This window comes from Danio aesculapii, chromosome 16 (genome assembly GCF_903798145.1).
Source record: "Danio aesculapii chromosome 16, fDanAes4.1, whole genome shotgun sequence".
NCBI lineage: Eukaryota > Metazoa > Chordata > Actinopteri > Cypriniformes > Danionidae > Danio > Danio aesculapii.
The window spans coordinates 21,386,731-21,408,212 of NC_079450.1; the positions used below are offsets into that span (position 1 = coordinate 21,386,731).

At 35.4% G+C, this 21,482-nt stretch overlaps 1 protein-coding gene across 10 annotated transcripts in view; it reads left to right on the forward strand.

The window, feature by feature from the left end:
* Positions 1-21,482, forward strand: part of ptprub (protein tyrosine phosphatase receptor type Ub) — a 445,346-nt gene that overhangs the window by 266,066 nt on the left and 157,798 nt on the right. For all 10 annotated transcript variants that reach the window (XM_056474629.1, XM_056474631.1, XM_056474632.1 and 7 more), the window contains exons 5-7: positions 3,744-3,859; positions 10,470-10,644; positions 19,248-19,541. In XM_056474629.1, the coding sequence (XP_056330604.1) occupies positions 3,744-3,859; positions 10,470-10,644; positions 19,248-19,541 (585 nt within the window). The remainder of the gene's footprint in view (positions 1-3,743; positions 3,860-10,469; positions 10,645-19,247; positions 19,542-21,482) is intronic.

A 21,482-nucleotide genomic window follows, 5' to 3' on the forward strand; every position in this document is an offset into this window, starting at 1 on the left:
GTAAACAATCAAGCTTGCATAGGAAAAACATAAAACCGAATAGCAGTATTTTGTTTTTTCATGTAGTCATGATATGAAGACTGCTAGTTCAAAGTAAATTTGTATACTTTGAGATAAACTAATGATAATAGTTTTTCCCAGGGAGTTCATTTTTTGCTTTAAGGAAAATTTCATAAAACAGGTTCAAATCAGACACTTTATATATTTATTTTTTACTTCCAATAGAAAAATGTACTTTGAATGAAAAACACAGCAGTTTTACTTTTTTCAATGTAGAGCCTCCATAATTATTATCATAATAACCTTTTAAACTTTATTTTATTTATTTTTTTGTTCATGTTTTGGTAGCCTTTTAGATTATGAGTGAGCTGTAAAACTTCTGCCACCAGCAGGCTCTGAAATTGCTTTCTTCAAGCAGTGTATTTTTTGCTATACTATGTTTTGACTGCACTGTGTTGTTTTGCAGGGATATTTTTGTGCACATTACATTGCATCTGCCAGCAATCCCGCATCTGTGTTTCTCTTGGAATCAATAAAATATCCCTTTACTTTATCTATCCTATCTATCTTTTCCTTTTTATGTTGTCTAATCTCCGATTCTGTATATTCAGTTACCAAGCAAATGCCTTCAAATGAATAGATACGACTTTTTAAATTCAAAAGGTCATATTACAGTTGAACTGAGACCTTATGAAAATCGATTCAGTTTAAAGGAAGCTCAAAGTAGCGAGAAGCACATATGCTGGAGGAAGATTATCTCGAGTTATTTCATAGGATTATCAAGTGTCTCACATGCAGGCAAGGAGGCAGCCTATATGTGGACAATTTCACAGTGTTTATGTAGCCAATCAAACTGGAACAAATCAGCATTTCTGTCTTCTAAGAGATCGCTTCATTGCATTTGAAGTTCACATGAAACGACATTCGCAATGCATTTTACCTCCAGAATGTCATATGATGTATGAAAATAGAATATGCTAATGGTGAAATGTAGGGCAGGATATGACTGGATTGTAAAAAGTGGGCGTTGCTTAACAGAGTGGAGTCGTTTGGTTCTGGTTTGATGTAAACAAAAAGAATTGGCACATTGCTGTTATTTTCAAAGGCAGTTTATCTAGAAAACATTTAACCAACATGGTCTTCATCAGAAAAAAAAGACATCAGAGAGGTCCAGGTTTTACCTGAAACCAATAATAATAATAATACCAATAATAAAAATGAATAAAAATAAAATAAATAAAAATAGTAATAAAAGAAGAAGAAGAAGAAGAAGAGCAACGCAGTGGCGCAGTAGGTAGTGCTGTCGCCCCACAGCAAGAAGGTCGCTGGTTCGAGCCTCGGCTGGGTCAGTTGGCATTTCTGTGTGGAGTTTGCATGTTCTACCTGCGTTCGCGTGGGTTTCCTCCGGGTGCTCCGGTTTCCCCCACAGTCCAAAGACATGTGGTACAAGTGAATTGGGAAGGCTAAAATTTTCTGTAGTTAATGAGTGTGAGTGAGTGTGTATAGATGTTTCTCAGAGATGGGTTGCGGCCGGAAGGGCATTCGCTGTGTAAAACATGTGCTGGATAAGTTCGTGGTTCATTCCGCTGTGGTGACCCCGGATAAATAAAGGGAATAAGGCTAAAAGAATGGATGATAATAATAATAATAATAATAATAATAATAATAATAATAATAATAATAATAATAATTAGTGATGTGAAAAAGTGTTTGCCCCTTAATGATTTCTTATTTTTTTGCAGATTTGTCACACTTAAATGTTTCAGATCATCCACTACATTTAAATATTAGTCAAAGATAAAACAAGTAAGCACATCATGCAGTTTTTAAAGGAAGGTTTTTATTATTAAGGGAAAACAAAATACAAAACTACATCACCCAGAAAAAGAGTTTGCTCCTAAACCTAATAACTGGTTGGGCCACCTTTAGCAGCAACAACTGCAATCAAGCATTTTTGATAACTTTCAGTGAGTCTTGCAATTGCAGTTTTGGCACACTTTGCAGAAAGTTATAATTTAGCCACATTGGAGGGTTTTCGAGTACGAACCACCTTTTTAAGGTCATGCCACATCATCTCAATTGGATTCAGGTCAGGGCTTTGACTAGGCCACCCCAAAGTCTTCATTGTGTTAGCTATTCAGATGACTACCAGATGGATAACATGTTCTATGTTTTGCTATTTGTAGATAATGGCTCTCACTGTGGTTTGCTGCTGTTGATCTGACACTTAGTCACACTTAGTCACTCCACTGTATATATGCAAAAGGTTTTTAATAAAATTAAATGTAATGCTTTTGGTGAGTGTATTTAGAGAATATAAAATGCTTTCGTCTGTAATAGCATTACATATACTGTAGAATATATGGCAAATGATAGTGAGAGCTGACCAAGGATCAGAAGAATTAAGGCTTGGAAATTAAAATTGCTCTTTAATTTACTTACCCTCAAGCCATTCTCTGTATATATGAGTTTTTTTCTGTCAGATGAACACAGTCGGAGTAGTTTTAAATTTTGTCCTAGCTCTTCCATGCTGTAGGATTGTGGCTTTTTTTTGAAGCTCCCAAAAGTGCATGGTTTTGATATATAAATGTAATCCTTAATATATATATATATATATATATATATATATATATATATATATATATATATATATATATATATATATATATATATATATATATATATATATATATATATATGTATGTATATATATGTATATATATATATGTATATATATATGTGTGTGTGTGCGTGCGTGCGTACGTGCGTGCGTGTGTGTATTTGTACTTGTTGCGTGTGTGTATACATACATACATACATACGCACAGTTGAAGTCAGAATTTTTTGCCCCCTTTGAATTTTTTTTTTCTTTTTAAGTATTTCCCACATTATGTTTAACAGAGCAAGGAAATTTTCACAGTATGTCTGATCATATTTTTTCTTCTGGTGAAAGTCTTATTTGTTTTACTTCAGCTAGAATAAAAGCATATTTTTAGCCCCTTTAAACACTATATATATATATTCGGTAGTTGGCGACCCCAGATTAATAAAGGGACCAAGCCGAAAAGAAAATGAATGAATGAATGAATATTCTAAAGTCTACAGAACAAACCATCGTTATACAATAACTTGCCTAATTACCCTAGCCTGCCTAGTTAACCTAATTAACCTAGTTAAGCCTTTAAACATCACTTTAAGCTATATAGATGTGTCTTGAAAAATATCTAGTAAAATATTATATACTGTCATCATGGCAAAGATAAAATAAATCAGTTATTAGAAAACTATTGTTTTTAGAAATGTGATAAAAAAAATCTTCTCTCGGTTAAACAGAAATTGGGGGAAAAATAAACAGGGGGGCTAATAATTAAGGGGGGCTAATAATTCTGACTTCAACTGTATATACATTAGTATATACAAAAAAATAATAAATATATATATATATATATATATATATATATATATATATATATATATATATATATATATATATATATATAGATATATATATATATATATATATATATATATATATATATATATATATATATTTATTTTTTTTTTTTTTTTTTTTTTTTTTTGTGTTATGACAAGTCTATTTCTGAAAAGTGTACTGTATGTCATAAAAACAAACAAACAAAAATCTTTCTGATCTCAAACTTTTCAGTAGTAGTTAAAACTAAATCTATCTTCTATCTTTGTGTGTTTTCCGTTTCTAAACCCTTTTATGTCTCTGTGTTCAGATAAAGCCCCTCATTTCTCTCGTCTGGGGGATGTGGAGGTCAATGCTGGACAAAACGCCACTTTCCAGTGTGTGGCAGCTGGACGTCCCTCTGAAGCTGAGAAATTCCTCTTGGAGGTGAGTATTTGAGGCAAATTCTTCTCCTATTTTCGTGTGGAGATCTTTTGTAACACATTTATCAGCTAAAGGCTGAGTTTGCCGTGGGATGTGACTTGATGAAAGTCAACAAAATTTGCATCAAACGTGCTCAAAGCACCTAAGAAAGGCAGCTTTCTTAAAGCAAGACACTGCAGGTGATTAGGGTAAAAAGGAACTAATAGCAATCACCTTGCTTTTCCAGGTGAATGATTACATTAACAATTCCAAGCATTCTTTATATTACAAACTTTTTAAAATCTTGTCTAAAATGTTTGAGTATGCAAATCTGACCTTTTTTTTTATTAATTATACTCTAATTTGTACACATTTCTAGCACAAAAATCAGAATAGATATCAGACCTCCAAGTGGGAGGGAATACACCACAAGTAGGCTGGGTTTAGGGTTGGCGTATAGGTGTAGAAATATTAATGAAACACAACAGGTTACTGTGAGGTTGAGTTTGGGGTAGGCGTAGACATTAATAAAACACAACATGTTAGTGTTTGGTTGGGTTTAAGATTGTGGTAGGTGTACGCATTCATAAAAAACAATAGGTTGGACTCTGTGTCATGTACAAGACATTATATAAAGGAAAACCCCAGGAGGATTGTACAGCCCACCTACTTAGAGCTGGCTCTGACCTTCATTTATACTCTTCTCCAAATATCTGAACATTTGATGGCTTCAAAATGTTTCCTTTTTTCTTTCTTTCTTTCTTTCACATATTAGAGTTGAGAGCTTTTGGAAATCTCTTTTTTTTTAATCACTCCATAATTCAGAAAATGTTGCAAAAAGTCAGAACAAAATATTCACAGTGTTTTGTAGAATTAAATGTTGCATAAGTAGGCAAGTTATGCCTGAACATATACCTCTGTAAAAATCGAGAATATAGATATGAAGAAAACTGTTTGGTCTGTGTAAGTGCTACTGAAGTAGATCTTTCTGACTCAGTGAAGGAGAAAAAATAAGTATTGTGCTTGAAATCTCCAGACACAAATTGATTAAATGTGTTTAAAAAAAAACTCTTAAAAGTGTATTTTGAATGTTTTCTTTCTATTAGACTTAAAAAGAACACTTTATTAAAACGCCAAACTGCCAAAATCTGAAAATTGATAGGTGCATGAAAAGCTGTGTTTTTGTGTCTCGCCTTAAGTAGGGCACAGTACATTTCAGAAACACCTCTTTTCTTAAAACTCCTACTGTTTCTCAGATGAGATCAGAAAGGCCACATTTATGAAATCCGAATTTTGTCCTTCTCTGTCATTTAGTTTTTAAAATGACAATCTTTGGCTACTATTGAGGCTAACTTTTTTACCACTATACTTGAGGGAATTACTCATGAGACTGTCATAATATAATTTGATCCATTTTAATTATTAATGTTCTTGTTGAATGATTGATTCTATTTCTTTCAAACACCTATTCATATTTTTAAGCCAATTGTAAATGTCTATTTTCTGACCTTTTAAAGGAAACGTAAAAAAAGAAACATTATAAAATGAAAATATGTATATAGTTCAGAGATTAAATCAGTGAGGCCAGCAGGGTGCGCTCAACCTGCGGTCTGTGTGAGTCCTAATGCCCCAGTAAAAATGAAGGGGACACTATACTGTCAGTAAACACCGTCTTTCGGATGAGACATTAAACCGATGTCCTGACTCTCTGTGGTCCCCATGGCACTTCTCCTAAATAGTAGGGGTGTAATCCCAGTATCCTGGCTAAATTTTCTTACCCATCAGGGTCTCCCAATCATCCCCATCCACCGAATTGACCGCCTCTGCACCTATAGCTGGTGTGTGGCGAGCGCACTGGCACCGTTGTCCTGTGTCTGCTATCACATCATCCAACTGGATGTTGCACACTGGTGGTGGTGTGGGGAGAACTTCCTCATGATTGTGAAGCGCTTTGGGTGTATAGTCATACACGATAATTGGGCTAAATAAAATAGACATTACTTGCTTCCTATTGACACTTGTCATTTTTTCATTTAAAATAACAACTGAGCAAATGACTGTCCATATGAACTAATGAAGAGCTCCTTCAAATAAAGTGTTAGCCACTTTTCCACTATCTCCTATGCAATGTAATATTTCTGAGAGCATTATTAGGTCTTCGGAAGGAACATTTTCCTGCTGTTTTCTAAGAGCTGCAGTTTGTGGCATCAGAGGTGGAATTAAATCAAATGAATGATTATGTGACATCAAGGTCAAGGACAGATGCCTGTGGTTGCAGACTGTCACAGCAGACACAAGATTGTGCCATAATCAATGTCTTTGAACCCTCTGAAGTGCTCATTCCTGCCCTGAACGCAGCAGGAGATACATGACTCCATGTTGGCTTTTCCTTTTTTATATGGATGTTTTCTTCTTCCTGCTTCTGTCATCATGTTCTAGCTGTAGCTGTGGTCCTTGCAGACATTACAGGATGACTAATCATGTGACCTGTAGATTTTAGGATTAATGTCATTACATGTGCATTTTTTGTACATATGTGTACTCATAAAGGTGTTGTTAAAATAGAAATAATGTAATGTAAATGTAATACAGGAAAATATTAATACAAAAAAAAAAAAAAAATAAAAAATAAAAAATAAATATATATATATATATATATATATATATATATATATATATATATATATATATATATATATATATATATATATATATGTCTGTGTGTGTGTGTTTAAATCATGTCACATTTCAGAATAATGTCACTTCGAAAACTGAAATAACTGATGCCAATTTAGCTTTGTCAACATAATAATACCTATCATACACCCGACGCAATAAGGTGCAATGCATGTAGGGCGTGATTTGTTGCCATTTTCAGACTGACGCAACTGTCGTTTTTCTCTACGCTGTTTAGATAGCAAATCCATTTGTGCCACTTTGTGCACTCATGGGTGTGCTGATCTAAAAAGTAGGTGTGTTAAGGCGCATTGTTGACGCGTGGCAATTTTGAGGTACTGAAGTAGACTGCACCATTGACCAAAGCTGGTCTAAAGTCCAGCTCAAAGCACGTTAATTATGTACCTATGCAGTCCAAACGCTTACACATTGCTTAATAAACACAGGATGTACAGCAATACACAAATATCTTTATATATTTTTAAAAAAAAGTTTAAAATGTTGCAAAATTATTATCATGACAATTTGCATTTGTTTAATGTTGTTATTATTATTAGCAGTATTATTTATTATATTTCATAAAAATAGGTTTATATTTGTCCAGCTGTCTGGTTTTGAACACGTATGCGTCACCATATGGGGCTTAAGAATAGAAGGTGTGTTTGGAAATAATATTGACCATACTTCATTATTATCTCACTGTTGAAGCGTTGAGTTTTTCTACCTATACAGTCCGCCAAGTAAATGGCCAATGCGCCATGGTGCAAAGCAACTGACTCTTAAATGGAATGGGAGATGAGTCTCTGATTTGTTTAATGCACTTTATGCTCAAAACACATCCATAACTCATTAAGAGAATAAGCACAACCCTGTTAGACCATGCGTCAGGGCGCATGCAGAGTGTATTTGCAAAAGTTTATTTGGACACAACTTTAATTCTTTTGCGCAATACGCTTCCCACCTTGCACTTAGATCATTAAAATAGAGCCCAAAACATAAAACAGTGACTTGTGAAGTTCATCCACTTGTTATGGCATCCACTGTGTAAAACATATGCTGGATAAGTTGGCAGTTTATTCCACTGTGGTGACTCCAGAATTAATAAAGAGACTAAGCCGAAAAGAAAATGAATGAATGAGTGATCAGGTCACATTAATTATTGAATGTATTTATTTATTTTTTTATTATTTATTTACCAAACATTTATAAAAATGACATTTATGATTTACTGAATTTATTTGCATTTATAATGCATGGCACGTTCCATCCAAACAAACGGTCCCCTGCTCTCTTCTGTTTATCCTACATGTTTGCCTGTCTGCCAGTTCACTGAGTGTGATTGCTAGGTTGAATAAAGAGAGAGTGGCTCTCAAAGCCAGATGATTGTACGTTTGGCTTTGTTTTATGCGAACCTCAAATTTGCAGCCATTGCCCACACATTACCCCTGCATTCAGCTCTGGTTTGTGTGGTCTTGAACCACATTGGAAGCTTAAACGCTTCGGCAGCTTCGTAATAAACAAACACATGTAGTTGTGCAGCAGCCGCAGACCTCCTTCTGGAAGTGTTCTCCGCTGGTATAAGTGCACTTCCCAGTCATCATTTTGTATCCTTGGTATTCAGAAAGGGGGATAAGGGAATGGGTGCTATTCACACCACCGTCTTGCTTAAATTACCTGAGCCACAGTGAAAGCTTGCTGTTATAAAGTGTGGTTTTTGTGTGGGAGAAGTGTCTGGTTCCTCACAAAGCTCCACGTAGTGATGTCTGATATTCGGTTATGAGCAAGACTTTCAAGACTGCTTTATTTTTTGCTGGTTATTATTCAGGTGAATCATACTTTGGTGTTCAACTTTTATGGTGTGACTGTTTACCATGTTTTTGACTTATCTCAAATATTTTATGAAAAGTGTATTTTTTATTTAGTTATTTATAGTTAAGTCAGTTAAATTGTTTTCAAGGAATCGTAATTTTTTGACAGCTTGGAAAATGAAAGCAAAATACACAAATAACTTGACATTATGTCCTGAAATGTTTAATAAATTGGTCAGACTATATGAAAAAATGCTGAATTATTGACTGTGACACCAATCATACAGGGCTTACATATAATTCATCATTTGCACTTTTGCCCAGAATAAATATCTCATTGGGCAGGCACTAAGAGCTAGCTGGATATTATAAAGATAAAGGATTTGTTTATAATATCGCTCTGGGTCTTAAATCCTCCCCCATGAGCCCTTTATTCTGGGGATGCGTTGATACAGTAATAAAAATTAAGAGAAAACAAGTTACTTCTATTTAGGAACATAGCATCAGTTGAGTTCACAAAATCACAAGTCTGATTTTAATTTATTGTGAGAAGCGATCAATTATGGAGAACAGAAAACTCAAATCTGACTCAGTAAATTAACTTGTAATTGACATATTTTACTTTAATATTCTCAGAGGGAATTTATTTTGTCCGAGCGGCACACATCACATAGCATGCAGTTTTAAATATACAGTAAAATACATTTTTTATGTAATTAACACACAAAAAACACACACGAAAAAGAACGATCTTAGCCAAAAAATGTAATTCATAATACATTTTATATCAAAATATAATTCAGATTTATTTATAAATATGTTTGCATATATCTATTAATTAACCTCAGTCCTGATCAAAACTACCAAAAATTACACGATTTTAACTCATTAATTGAGAAGTTTACAAATGATGTCACTGATTTAGTGGGAAAAAAAAACACAAAAAAGAACTATTTTTTATATAAAAAGTAGTCGTAGACTGTATTTTATTTTTTTCAACTTTTACCACAGTCTTGAACATGTGAATGATTAGTAACAACATTGGCTTTGATGCATTGTTAGATTTTCTTTTTTTTTCAAATTTACAAATATTACCTGTTCCCAACACGGAAAACCACCAACAATCAAAAACGCATGATTATATGGTGTCATGGTTTTATAATCGAAAAATTTGGTTATAATGAACGTCGATGAAGTCAGCCAGTATATTAGGGAGAAAGAATGACAATCAATCAAAAACAATACAATAATAATTCACATGTCTAAGATTTTGATAAAAGGTAGAAAAAATAGAAAATTGCATTGAAGGTACGTCATTTTGTGTGTATTTGTCACCAAATCAGTGACATCGTTTATGAACTTGGCAATTAAAGAGTAGTAATTGTCTAAGCAATTTAGAAGCTTTGATCAGGACTGAGGTTGATTAACAGATTTATGCAAAAAAAAAACTTAAATTTTTACAGCAGTTTAATTTAGTGGATGTTTTCATCTCAAACATAACAAAAGAGTAGTACATTTATCTAGAATTTTACAAATTCAAAGCATTTTCTCAAAATATTTGTCAAAATAAGATTTGTCACCAAAAATCATTCCGCTAGCTGAAACAGAAAATGTTAATTAATACTTAAAATCCAGAGTGGATGAAAACATCCCCAACAGTACATAAGGGTTTATAAGTTTATTCATTATAACCCTTTTTGTACCCATTCAAATAACTATATCATTACAGTGCAACAAAATTTCCCATATCTTGAATTTTGCTCATACCGTCTACCTTTAATCTACAGATATATCATTATTCCGCATTCACAATATACTCTTATTGTGGTTTTGTAGTGCTATTTTTGTCCCTATTGGATATTGGTAGCCTGTTGTCACAATGATATATATGTGTACCTGAAATAAAAGGTTCATAATTGATAACTTCATCAATAAGTAATTTGGCAAGTGCAATTTTAGGCTTGTTTTGGCTGAGTATCTGTGTCCCGAGCCTAATGACAAATGGCTCTGTCCTTCCAGAAATTCTGTTGTCACTGCAACTTGCATCTAGAAAATGCATTGCTCATTCAGTGTTTATAGCAGCGCTTGGCAGCATGTGACTGCTGCATGAGTAGGTTTGTAGTGCTTTCATGTTTTTTCTTCTTTTCTAGCGGCACAATGGTGAAGTGTCTTCAGGTGGTTCTGTCAAGCACTTGGGCCGCAACCGCTTCGCAGTGTCCTTTCAACTGGAGGACGTCCAGAAGCCGGAGCAGGACCTTTACCGCTGTGTCACCCAGTCCTCCAGAGGCTCCGGCGTCTCCAACTTTGCTGAACTCATTGTCAAAGGTGAAGAGCTTGTTTTCTTTCCTCCTTCCCGAATTCTTTTATCCTTTATGCCTGTATTTTACTGGCCATAATGTGCACATCATGAGATAATGGGATTCTGGCTAAATCCAAGCCATTCTTTTCTCTTCTTTTCTATTATATGCTTGCATTCTCACACATTGTTCTCTTTTGGGATGAAATTGTCAGTTTTGCAAGATAAACATCATGTATGTGTGGACTGTTGTAAAAGCAGACTTTCATTTGCAGTTGTTTTTTTAGTAACAAAACAAAACAAAAACAAAATGTATAATTTTAACTCATTCTCTAAACCTGTTTTCCAAACTCAAGCTCCAAAAGGATGAAATGCGCTACAAAATAGTCCATATAAATGTAGCATTTTCCACGAGTTTAAAGCCACACAAATTATATTTTACCATTTAAGCTACCATTGCAAGTCTTCCGAGGTGAAGTAAAGATTTCCTATCTTCATACTATGGAGGAATGAACACTGTGTAGGGACCGCACGTCATGATTTTGGCAAGTACGATGCGATCCTGGATTAACATCTGTGTTGGTCCTGGAACATCATTTTTGTTCGTATGTAATCCATACCTATCCCTTACCCCTAAACCCAACCATAACTATAAATTATTCCCAAACCCAGTAGGGAGAATATTAGTTGTAAAACAATCATGTAGAAGTGAATAAACCTAGCTGTAAGCCTGAACTTAACATAAGTGGTAAGCACATCCCTTAATTCTGATTGGCTGATTGGAATGTTGTTCCAGGATCAAGGTAGATGTTAGTCCAGGAACATGTCCTACTGTACTTAGTGAAATCAGGTTGGTGGTAGGGACCAGGGTTCAGGTTAACACATTATAAACAACTCATATTAGATTATCAGAAAACTTTTTTCTAAGAACTATTAAAGTACGAATTACTTAATTAATTATTGTTTTTTTTTTTTTTTTTTAAGTAATGCCAGTTACTTTGTTTTGTCAATCATTGACTGACCGCTTCCCCATGTGGTGAGAAATTAGGAGTAAGTGCAGATGTGTTGAGTACAGTGTTTAAACACGATCCTTATGCTGCATCCCAATTCGCCTACTTATATTGCGTTCCTTAAAGTGAAGAAAAAGTACATACTTTTGAGTGTGTAACAGAAGAGCTTTGGGATATACTAATTCCTCATTAACAGACAGTTATGTTGCTTAGTTACATCTTCTGTCAATCATCTCGACACATCTTCCACATTTTTTTCATACATAATTACCTACCTTATTGGAGATGCAGCAGCTGGTTGATTTGCCATTCTCCATTTTTTATGCAGATAAATCTCCTCAGATCGTTATATAAGTTCACGTTATAGCATGGAAAACATGATTTAAATATTTTCCATTTGGCTAGATATTAATTAATAGCCATTGAAACAACTTTACCAACGCTTCTCTATACTTGATAGCTGGTCTCAAATGTCTGTCGCGTTTGTAAGTTTGTAGATTGTATACTTGACGATTGGTCTCATGTTTCTGTCATGTTTGTGAGTGTTTTCTGTCATGTTTGTGTTCATGGTTCTAATTGAATTCACTCACACAAAATGGAAAAAATATATATTTTCCTGCTTGTTCAAACTATTTATTTAAAAAAAGTTAAAACAACACAATTCTTAAGTCTTTTGTGGTGACATTTTTTTCAGTGTTAAATCCACTTAAATTTGTTAAAATGATTAACTTTGCTTAATCAGTTTGCATTTGGACAGTGTTTTCTACAGTGCATTGTGGCCAATATTAGCGGTTAGATTACGGACGGTTCTACAGTTTGAATTTCTACCAGAAATAGCACATCATCCAGGAACCTTTGGCATGCTCAACATACTATAGTTTTGGGACATGCTAATTCTATTTTTGAATACTATTTAGGACAGATAGTATGTGAATTGGGATACAGCATTACTACAGTTCTAGATTAAAAGGATAGATCACTCAAAAATGATGATGATGATAATGATAAATTCTTTCATCCTTTACTCATCCTCCACTCGTTCTAAACTGGTTTGAGTCAAAGTCCCTTTAAGGCTAGACATTTCACTCGGTGGCCTTCTTCAAAATGCCTCTCAGGAAGTATGCTTGGACATTCTGTCTGAATTGGGAAACATAAAATTCTCCAAAACTGTTTGCCAAGCCTACGATTACATTACATATTTGAAATCACCAATAAAATCAAACAACTGTCTCATAAGTTTTGTTTCTAAACATTCTAAAATAAAATCAACATATTTTCAGGTTGCCCAAGCTAATGAGCATGCACACTCGAAATGAACAAGATCACGACACCAACCTTACTTCTACACATTATCATCTCCTGGATAACGCTTCATCTGATCATGCTTGTCTTCTGAAGTAATTCACAATTTGGTCTTGATGGTGAATCTCCTCCAGAAATGACAGCGACTCTTTGTTTATGTGATGTGCATTTGACAGGACGTACTGTACCTCGCATTTGTTTCAAACAGATTACAAAACCCCCCAAAAAAACTTTTGTTTTCAAGTGCACTTGTTTTATTTAAAAGCACAGATTTCAAGCTTTATTTTGATATGTTTGAAATGTATGTGAAGCAAACATTCGCTAAGATTCCAGCGCATTTGATGACCACCAAACTGTCATAAAAGCACACGTCCGGTCCAAGCTTTTCCTCCAGTGACACATCAGTCTATAGTGATATATAATTGGCTCCATAGTAGGCGGGGCTTCATTTGCCATATTGCCATTCAAAACTATACAAGTGACATGTCTTGTGTATTTTATAGCCTTTGTTTGAGTTTTCTTCTGTTAAACACAAAGGAAAATATACAGAAGAATGTTGAAAAAAGCAGCTATTGAGTTCCATTGTATTTTTATAGATTTTTTTTGGTTGATAACAGCTGCCTTTTGTTTTTAAAAATTCCTAAGAATATCTTGTTTTGTGTTCTACAGAAGAAAGACATTCGTAAAAGTAAAATGTTTGTAAAAAAATTTTGGGTAAGCTATCCTTTTAAATGTGAACATGTATTTACTCATCTAACTAATAGGTCCTGTATCCTTATCCTTAGTTCCCTTAAAATGTTTAAAAATTGTGAAATGCAAACTCATATTCATTGCTGAAGAATGTTTAACTTTTTTTTCTGCAATAAAATATGGTTTGTTTAAACTGCACCCTTTAATATTACTATTAAAAGTGACTGTCAGTCAGAACACTGTTCATGCATGAAGCTCTCTTCTAACAAGCTGGTTATCTAAATCAAGTGTGTTAAATAAGACGAGCAGTGGGGTTCAATTGGACTGGATTTGAAAATCACCATCTTAACTATACTATACATATGTATGTCAAACCAATAAAATACTTCAATTTTGTTTAATAAAATGAATGAAATACTACTTTAGAACAGTATTAAGTGGTCAAGATATAGTATACAACATCTGCCAAGAATAATCATGAAGATTCAAGGGGAACTTCAGCCTCATATCTGACCAAAGAAATCCTTCCTATTTGTGATTTCAACCACATATAAAACTTGACACCTGCCCATCAGCCTGCATTTGCTGCTCTCTGTGTCCACCTTTTAACTCCGGTCAGATTGATTCCCCTTAAGCAAAATGGAGAAGTCAGGGGTGGAATGAGGATAGGCATGGATGGAGCCACGTGGGTTGTTCTGCATCCGTCCTCAAGGCATACTGAGAGAGAGGTTATGAGACAGCACCATACTAATCCGATTACGGCGAGTTTAGACATACGGCTTTACTGTATGCTACAATGTGACCTAGAAGCATAGCATTAGAAACCTTCAGGGTGTTTTTCTTTAAATGTCGTCATAACAAAAAGCAGAAATATAGAAATAAATCACAGGTAATACCCTGCGAGATTCTGAAAAGAAACATTTTAGCTGTTCTATTATTTGTGTTTTCATGTACTGTTCATTCTTTATAAATGGCAACGCATTTTACTTTCTTTAGCTCAAATCACATAATCAGTCAGTCATTTCAGTTCAAAACATTACCTGTTGTGAATATGGTAGATGGACGTTATTTGTCATTTTGGTCTTGTTTTGTGTAGTTTTTGTGTTCCATGTTTTATTCCATTTCATTCATTTGTCTTGTATTGTTCTGTATTTTGGTGTTTTGATTTGTTTTTGTTTCTTTTGTGTGTGTGTGTTTCATGGTTTGGTTTGTTCATCTACTACTGCAGGGGTTCTCAACCTTTTTCACTTTGGGGCCCACCTCCTTCTGTGAAAATGTTTGAAGGCCCACCTGTCTGACATTTTCTGTTATTTCACATTAAACTGATTGTCTAGAGAAAATGCTTATTTTAAACCATTATTTTTTAGCAAAACATTTATTTTGCCTTATACTCTTATTATCCTATTTTTCTACAGCATTTTATGAAAAATAAAAAAAACACAATACAATATATACAGTTGAAGTCAGAATTATTAGCCCCCCCTGAATTATTAGCCCCCCTGTTAATTTTTTTTACACAATTTCTGTTTAACGGAGAGAACGTTTTTTTCAACACATTTCTAAACATAATAGTTTTAATAACTCATTTCTAATAACTGAGTTATTTTATCTTTGCCATGATGACAGTAAATAATATTTTACTAGATATTTTTCAAGATACTTCTATACAACTTAAAGTGGCATTTAAAGCCTTAATTAGGTTAACTAGGTAGGTTAGGGTAATTAGGCAAGTTATTGTATAATGATGGTTTGTTCTGTAGACTATCGAAAAAAATATATAGCTTAAAGGGGCTAATAGTTTTGATCTTATAATGGTTTTTAAAAAATTAAAAACTGCTTTTATTCTAGCCGAAACAAAATAAATAAGACTTTCTCCAGAAGAAAAAATATTATCAGACATACTGTGAAAATTTCCTTGCTCTGTTAAACATCATTTGGGAAATATTTTTAAAAAAATTCAAAGGTGGGTTAATAATTCTGACTTCAACTGTATATCATACTCATAGCAGTGCGATGTGGCTGTAGATCGGCACTGGTGGGAGTCCGAGTGCCTTAGTGTCCTACCAGTGATGATATACAGCCATATACAGCCATATACATATACAGATATACAGTACTGCTACGAGCGTAATATTGCATTTATGCAACAGTTCGACTGCATAATCTTGTATATAAAAAAGAAAATCAAACATAGAAAAAAACCCTTTTGTATAAGGAACTACTTTCTTCCGCCATTCATTCACATCTTTAGCTGACGGTTAGAACAGCAGAAACTGTTGCCAGTTTACAAATGTCACTTTAGAGCTAGTATTTGAATGATTCTCTAGCTTAATGTCTAGTTTTGTTTAGTAAAGTAATGACAAAAAAGGTTATTTTGCTCACATTTTAAGATTATAAGGCTGAACGGCATGAAATGCCATCAATCTACAGAGATTCCCCAGTATTTCTCTGTTGCAGTCGGGATTTCACAATAATTAACCCCTAAAAAGCCAGGGTAAAGCAAACACTACCAGTTTCTGTGGTATGCAGCACTACAAAATACAAAAGAGAGAGATCGACTCAGAATGTCACTTATCTGCCTTATAATGGTTTGTTCAGCCATAGTTAGAAACTTACGCTGAGAAAATGCTGTTTTCTGCCCTAAGGACTTATTATACGGTCTCTTTTGCCATCTTGTGGCGGAACGTCAACCGTCACTTTCTTTGGTCTGCTCAGACAGGCCGATGCATTTATCAGAAATGATAAATATTTTAAAATAGGCACTATCCTTATAAATAAACTGCAAAGTTGTAATCTAAACAACTACATTCTCACCTAAAAAGCCTTAAAAAGTACATTGTTGTCGAACAGCTCCAATATTTGTCTAACTGTAGAGTGTCTTCTGCTTGACACTGAATGTGGGTGGAGTAATACACAAGGGTGAAGAGGCGGTACGAGTGCTGTTATTTGCAGAATATCGCACGGCTATCAGCCAATCAGATTCAAGAACCAGGCAGAACTGTTGTATAAATATGTATTTAAATATAATATAAAATATTTTATGCATTTTTATATTGTCTAATATTATATTTTATTATATAAAATATATATAAACAATTTTTATTTTTAAACACAAAGCTCCTGAATTCTTAACTTCAGTTATTCTTTTCAACTGCAAAGCATTTAGGCCTTTTCCTCAATAAATGTGAATCAACAGAGTTGTGTGACTCTGATACAGTACAAGTCGCAGATGTGAGGCACACGCGAGCTGGTTACTCGCTGGTTACTCACCGTTACATTTACATTTGCATGGCGGTTTGCTTTATACAACTGAGAATGTATAGTCCTAGTTGGCGTGCAGCGGTTGGAAGTTTAAGCCACAGTTATGTCTGTATTTAACAGTTCAAGTCCAAAGTAATCAATCACAGAAAACGGGAACTGCCATTAGTTGGACCATTTTAATAATGAAATCAAATAATTATAGTATTATATTTAAATTCATTTTAACCTATTTTGCTGTCCCCCTGCTGGATCGCAGAAGCCCACCGGTTAAGAATCCCTGTTCTGTTGTATGTTTGTTTTGAGGTTTTTTTTTTACTTTATATTAGTTTCAGTTTATTTGTCATATTATAATTTGTTTTTACTGTTGTTAAATGTTTGTTTTGTGTTTTGTTTTAATTTTTCAGTGTTTGTATTTACTTTTTTTCGGTTTTGCCGTTTAAATGTTTAAATGTTTGGTCATTTTATTTACTTTATTTTTCTGCTGTGCAACATTTGTTATGCATTTTATATTAGTTAGTTTTTCTTCTGTGTTTATTAAAATATTTAATAGTTTTTTTTTTACATTCTCTCCTAAGAGAGCAAGCACTTCTCTTTCCATCTTTCTAAGCTGCCCGCTTTTCTTGCTTGCAACGTTAACGTGATTAGATAAAAGCATCTGCTAAATGCCTTAAATGTAACTATATTCCGACATAAAGTTGTTAATGTTCTCCAGATCTTGTCATCAAATCCGAAACTCATTTGACGTGCACTGTTTCTAGGGGACTGACTAATCAAATGTTCAGCAAAGTGCTTAGATACAAAGCACTTGCTCTTGTGGCACTTGTCACACTGACTCATTACAACTTCATCATTATATTTTTACCAGAGCTGTAGGCATAATCCACTCGGGAACATTGCAATATGAAGCATAACTTATAATGAGACCCACTCACATCTGCGCCTCTACGTACGTTACAGAACTGTGAAGCCATTTCAGACAATACTATAGCTGCATTCCCTCTGCAGCATGTTATTGGCATTGCCTCCTGAAGGCTTTTGCTTTGACAGGAGGTCCTATTTAAAATGCATTACTGCACCTCAGTTAAGCACGGCAGATTGGCCCCACCAGACGATTCCATAAAGCTACTATAGGCCCACATGCTAGCATAGCAGCATGGACGTAAGCTCATTATATTCACCTTAGATTTCCCTTCCCCTTCGCTCTGATCTTCTCCTTGTCTTTTCCAAACTGCCCTCCCACGCTTGCCCCCGCTAACGAGAGGCTAATCAGTCCTTTAATTAGCTTGATCAACTCATTTCACAACTCACTGTTCCTCAATGGGCCCATAGATTACACAGCAACAGGGCTAATGCAGAGGAGCCACAGGGCTAATGAGAATTGTTCTCCCTCAGTCAGTAGGGTTCAGATCTGTTTTCACAGTAACTCTGAACTCTCCTCCGGCCGAAAGAAGCTTTCTCAGGGTGAAATTAATAATCTGCCCTAACCAACGCCGGATAGATGGAGAATGGCGAAGAAAAGCCAGCACATTTTTATGTCTCTTTTCATATGAAAGTGGACTTCGAGTTGACTTTATATTATTCTCTGAGCCGTTCTCTGACAGACGAGATGAGCTTTATTACTCGGTGCCATCTCATATCCCTCCCAGGAAAAGCTTTCTCTGTCCCTAGCTGGATATTTGCCATCTGCAGCTGGCCCTGAGAGAGAACGCTTGCAGACACAGCAGACCCGAAGATTAGTCATGGGAAAAGTCAGTGCTGATATCTTCTCTTTTTTTATTGGGCCCCTCACTTCCAACCTTCTAAATCAAATTTTCTCCCTAATTGTTTGATGACTCAAGATCCTTTGAAGTTCCAGTCATTCGTTAGGGCTTCAATAATATAAATATAAAACTTTTTTACCTTGCGAATCAAATTTGATCTAGTTTATTCCAATCTTATCATGGCTACTGTGTAGCTGCACACTGAATTCCTCAAGGGGCCAGATATGAAAATCACATATTAAATAGCCTTTGCATCTGACGCTCTTCCACAGTTTTCCTACATCTGTCGGCTTACTTATAGCTCTCTCTTGAGGACCTGAAAGAATCTGCTATTGGAGGTTTAATGTGCATGACCAGATTGGTATTTTAACCTTTGAACCTGGCAATTTTTTTGCTGTACCGGTTTGAACTGCAAATGTTTTTGACCTCACGTCTGGTCAAGATAAGCTTAAATAACTGGGTAAAAGAGATTAGACAGTTTCAGGTTAGAGTACATTCTTTCCCTCTTGGGGGTTGCTTGAAAAAAGGATAAAGTAAGAGCTGACTTTATTCATTCCCTGAATAGAGTTTTACCATAATCTCCTTTCTTTCTGCCTATTTCTGTCACAGTTCCCCCATCGCCCATTGCTCCACCACAGCTGTTGAGAGCGGGTTCCACGTATTTGATTATTCAGCTAAACACCAACTCCATCCTGGGTGACGGCCCCATCATCCGGAGGGAAATTGAATATCGGGCCAGCCAAGCACCCTGGTCGGAGATCCTCGGGGTTAACATGGTTACCTATAAGCTCTGGCACCTGGATCCTGATACGGAGTACCATATAAGTGTGCTGCTCACCCGGCCGGGCGAGGGTGGCACTGGGCCACCTGGACCACCACTTATCAGCAGAACCAAGTGTGCAGGTGAGTGACTAGAGAAGTTGCATTACAAAGTCCATTGTAATGCAGAAATGTTGAATTCATATTCAGATTTCTAAACTCTACAAAGCACATTTTGCAAAAGTTTGTTCCTTAATACAAATATATAATTAGCCAATCACATGGAAGCAATTTAAAGCAGTTAGGCATAGACATGGTCAAGACAATCTGATGAAGTTCAAACTTCAAACCAAGCATCAATATAGGGATGAAATGTGATTTAAGTAACATATGTTGTGGCAGGTTTGTTGCTGCCTGAAATCTCAGATCTACAGCCCTTCTCATGCACAATCAGCTCTAGTTATTACAGAAAATTATCAGAAAAAGACATAATATCCAATCAGGGCTGTTCTCTTACTGAAAATGCTTTGTTGATGCCAGAGGTCAGAGGAGAATGACTTGTTTGAGCTGAAAGAATGACAACAGTAACTGAAATAACCACTCACAACAAGGTCTGCAGAAAGTCATCTGTGAACATAAGATACATCCAATGAACAAATGAACTACATCGACTACTTCTTATGTTAGCCTAGAAGAAAAAACTCAGGCTATGTTTACACGATGATGATGTAGCCACTAGAATGACCAAAAATGCTGGATTACATATGCCAGGCCAGTATTTGGCACTGTCAGCTTGTTAGTAAACAGTAGCTTTAGTGACATGACAATGTGCAGTTGGTAGCTCCGCACTGATGTGTGTGTAGAATTTGCTTTGTGTGAAAAGATGCGTCTCCGCTGTTTGGCCGGAATTTGAATTAAATCCATACTTTGCTGATGAAGTGTTAGTGAACCCTTGAGCAACAGCAACACTACAACGCACCTTCCATTGTTGTGCATGTTTGTTTGCTTCTAATCTATATCTCCCTAGACACACGATGTCATCAATTTCAAATACTGTTGTTTTTAGATGTTTACGCGGACATGACACACGTTTTCAAAAACGTCAACTTTTTTCCCCAATTTTGGCTGGAAACGTTGTCATGTATACAGCCCCTAACCCAGCAGACACAGAATGTCAACATGACGTCAGATTGACGTCATACCCCAACGTCGTGGGATGTTGCATTTTGGTTGGAAATGAAAATCGGGTTGACGTCAGAACCAAACGTCAGGCCGAAGTCAATGTCTAATGTCCAACCTAAAATCAACCAAATATCAACGTCTAATGATGTTACAGCTTGATGTTGTGTGGACGTTATCAATATGACGTCTATCAGACTTTGGATGTTAGTTGCCGTACCTGATGAATAAATGTCAGTATTTGACGTCAATATGACGTTGGTTAAGGATGTTGGTTTGAGGTTGGATTTTGGTCACTTTCTAACACAGCCTAAAATTAACCAAATATCAACGTCATTTGAGGTCGTAATTGGACGTAAAAATAACATTGTCCTTAGACACTGGCTAGACATTAAATTTTGATCACTTGACGTCACGACCTGAATCTAACCTAATATTATTGTCTTATGACGTTGTGTGCCTGCTGAAAAGGCTGGTTCAGGCTGCTGGTGTGGTATATAGTTTCCATCTGTTTATGACTTCACTGCAGGATAACACACCATGTCACAGTGTTCAGATCATCACAAACATATTTCTTGAACAAGGCAATGAGTTCACTCTACTCAGGTGACCTCTTCAGCCGCCAAATCTCAGTACAACAGAGCACCTTTGATATGCAGGAAAATGAAAAGTAGCATCTTTGGATGTGTAGCCAACAAATCTGCACCACCTGTGATGCTAACATGTCATTATGGACCAAACTCTCTGAGAAATGTTTCCAGAACCTTGATGTATCTGTGCCATGAAGAATTATGCCATATATATAAATTTTGTGCATCCTGAATTATTGCAAGGGCACATTACATTGATCAAAAGTGACAGTAAATACATTCAAAATGACTTCTGTTTTGACCAGTGGTGTGTGCA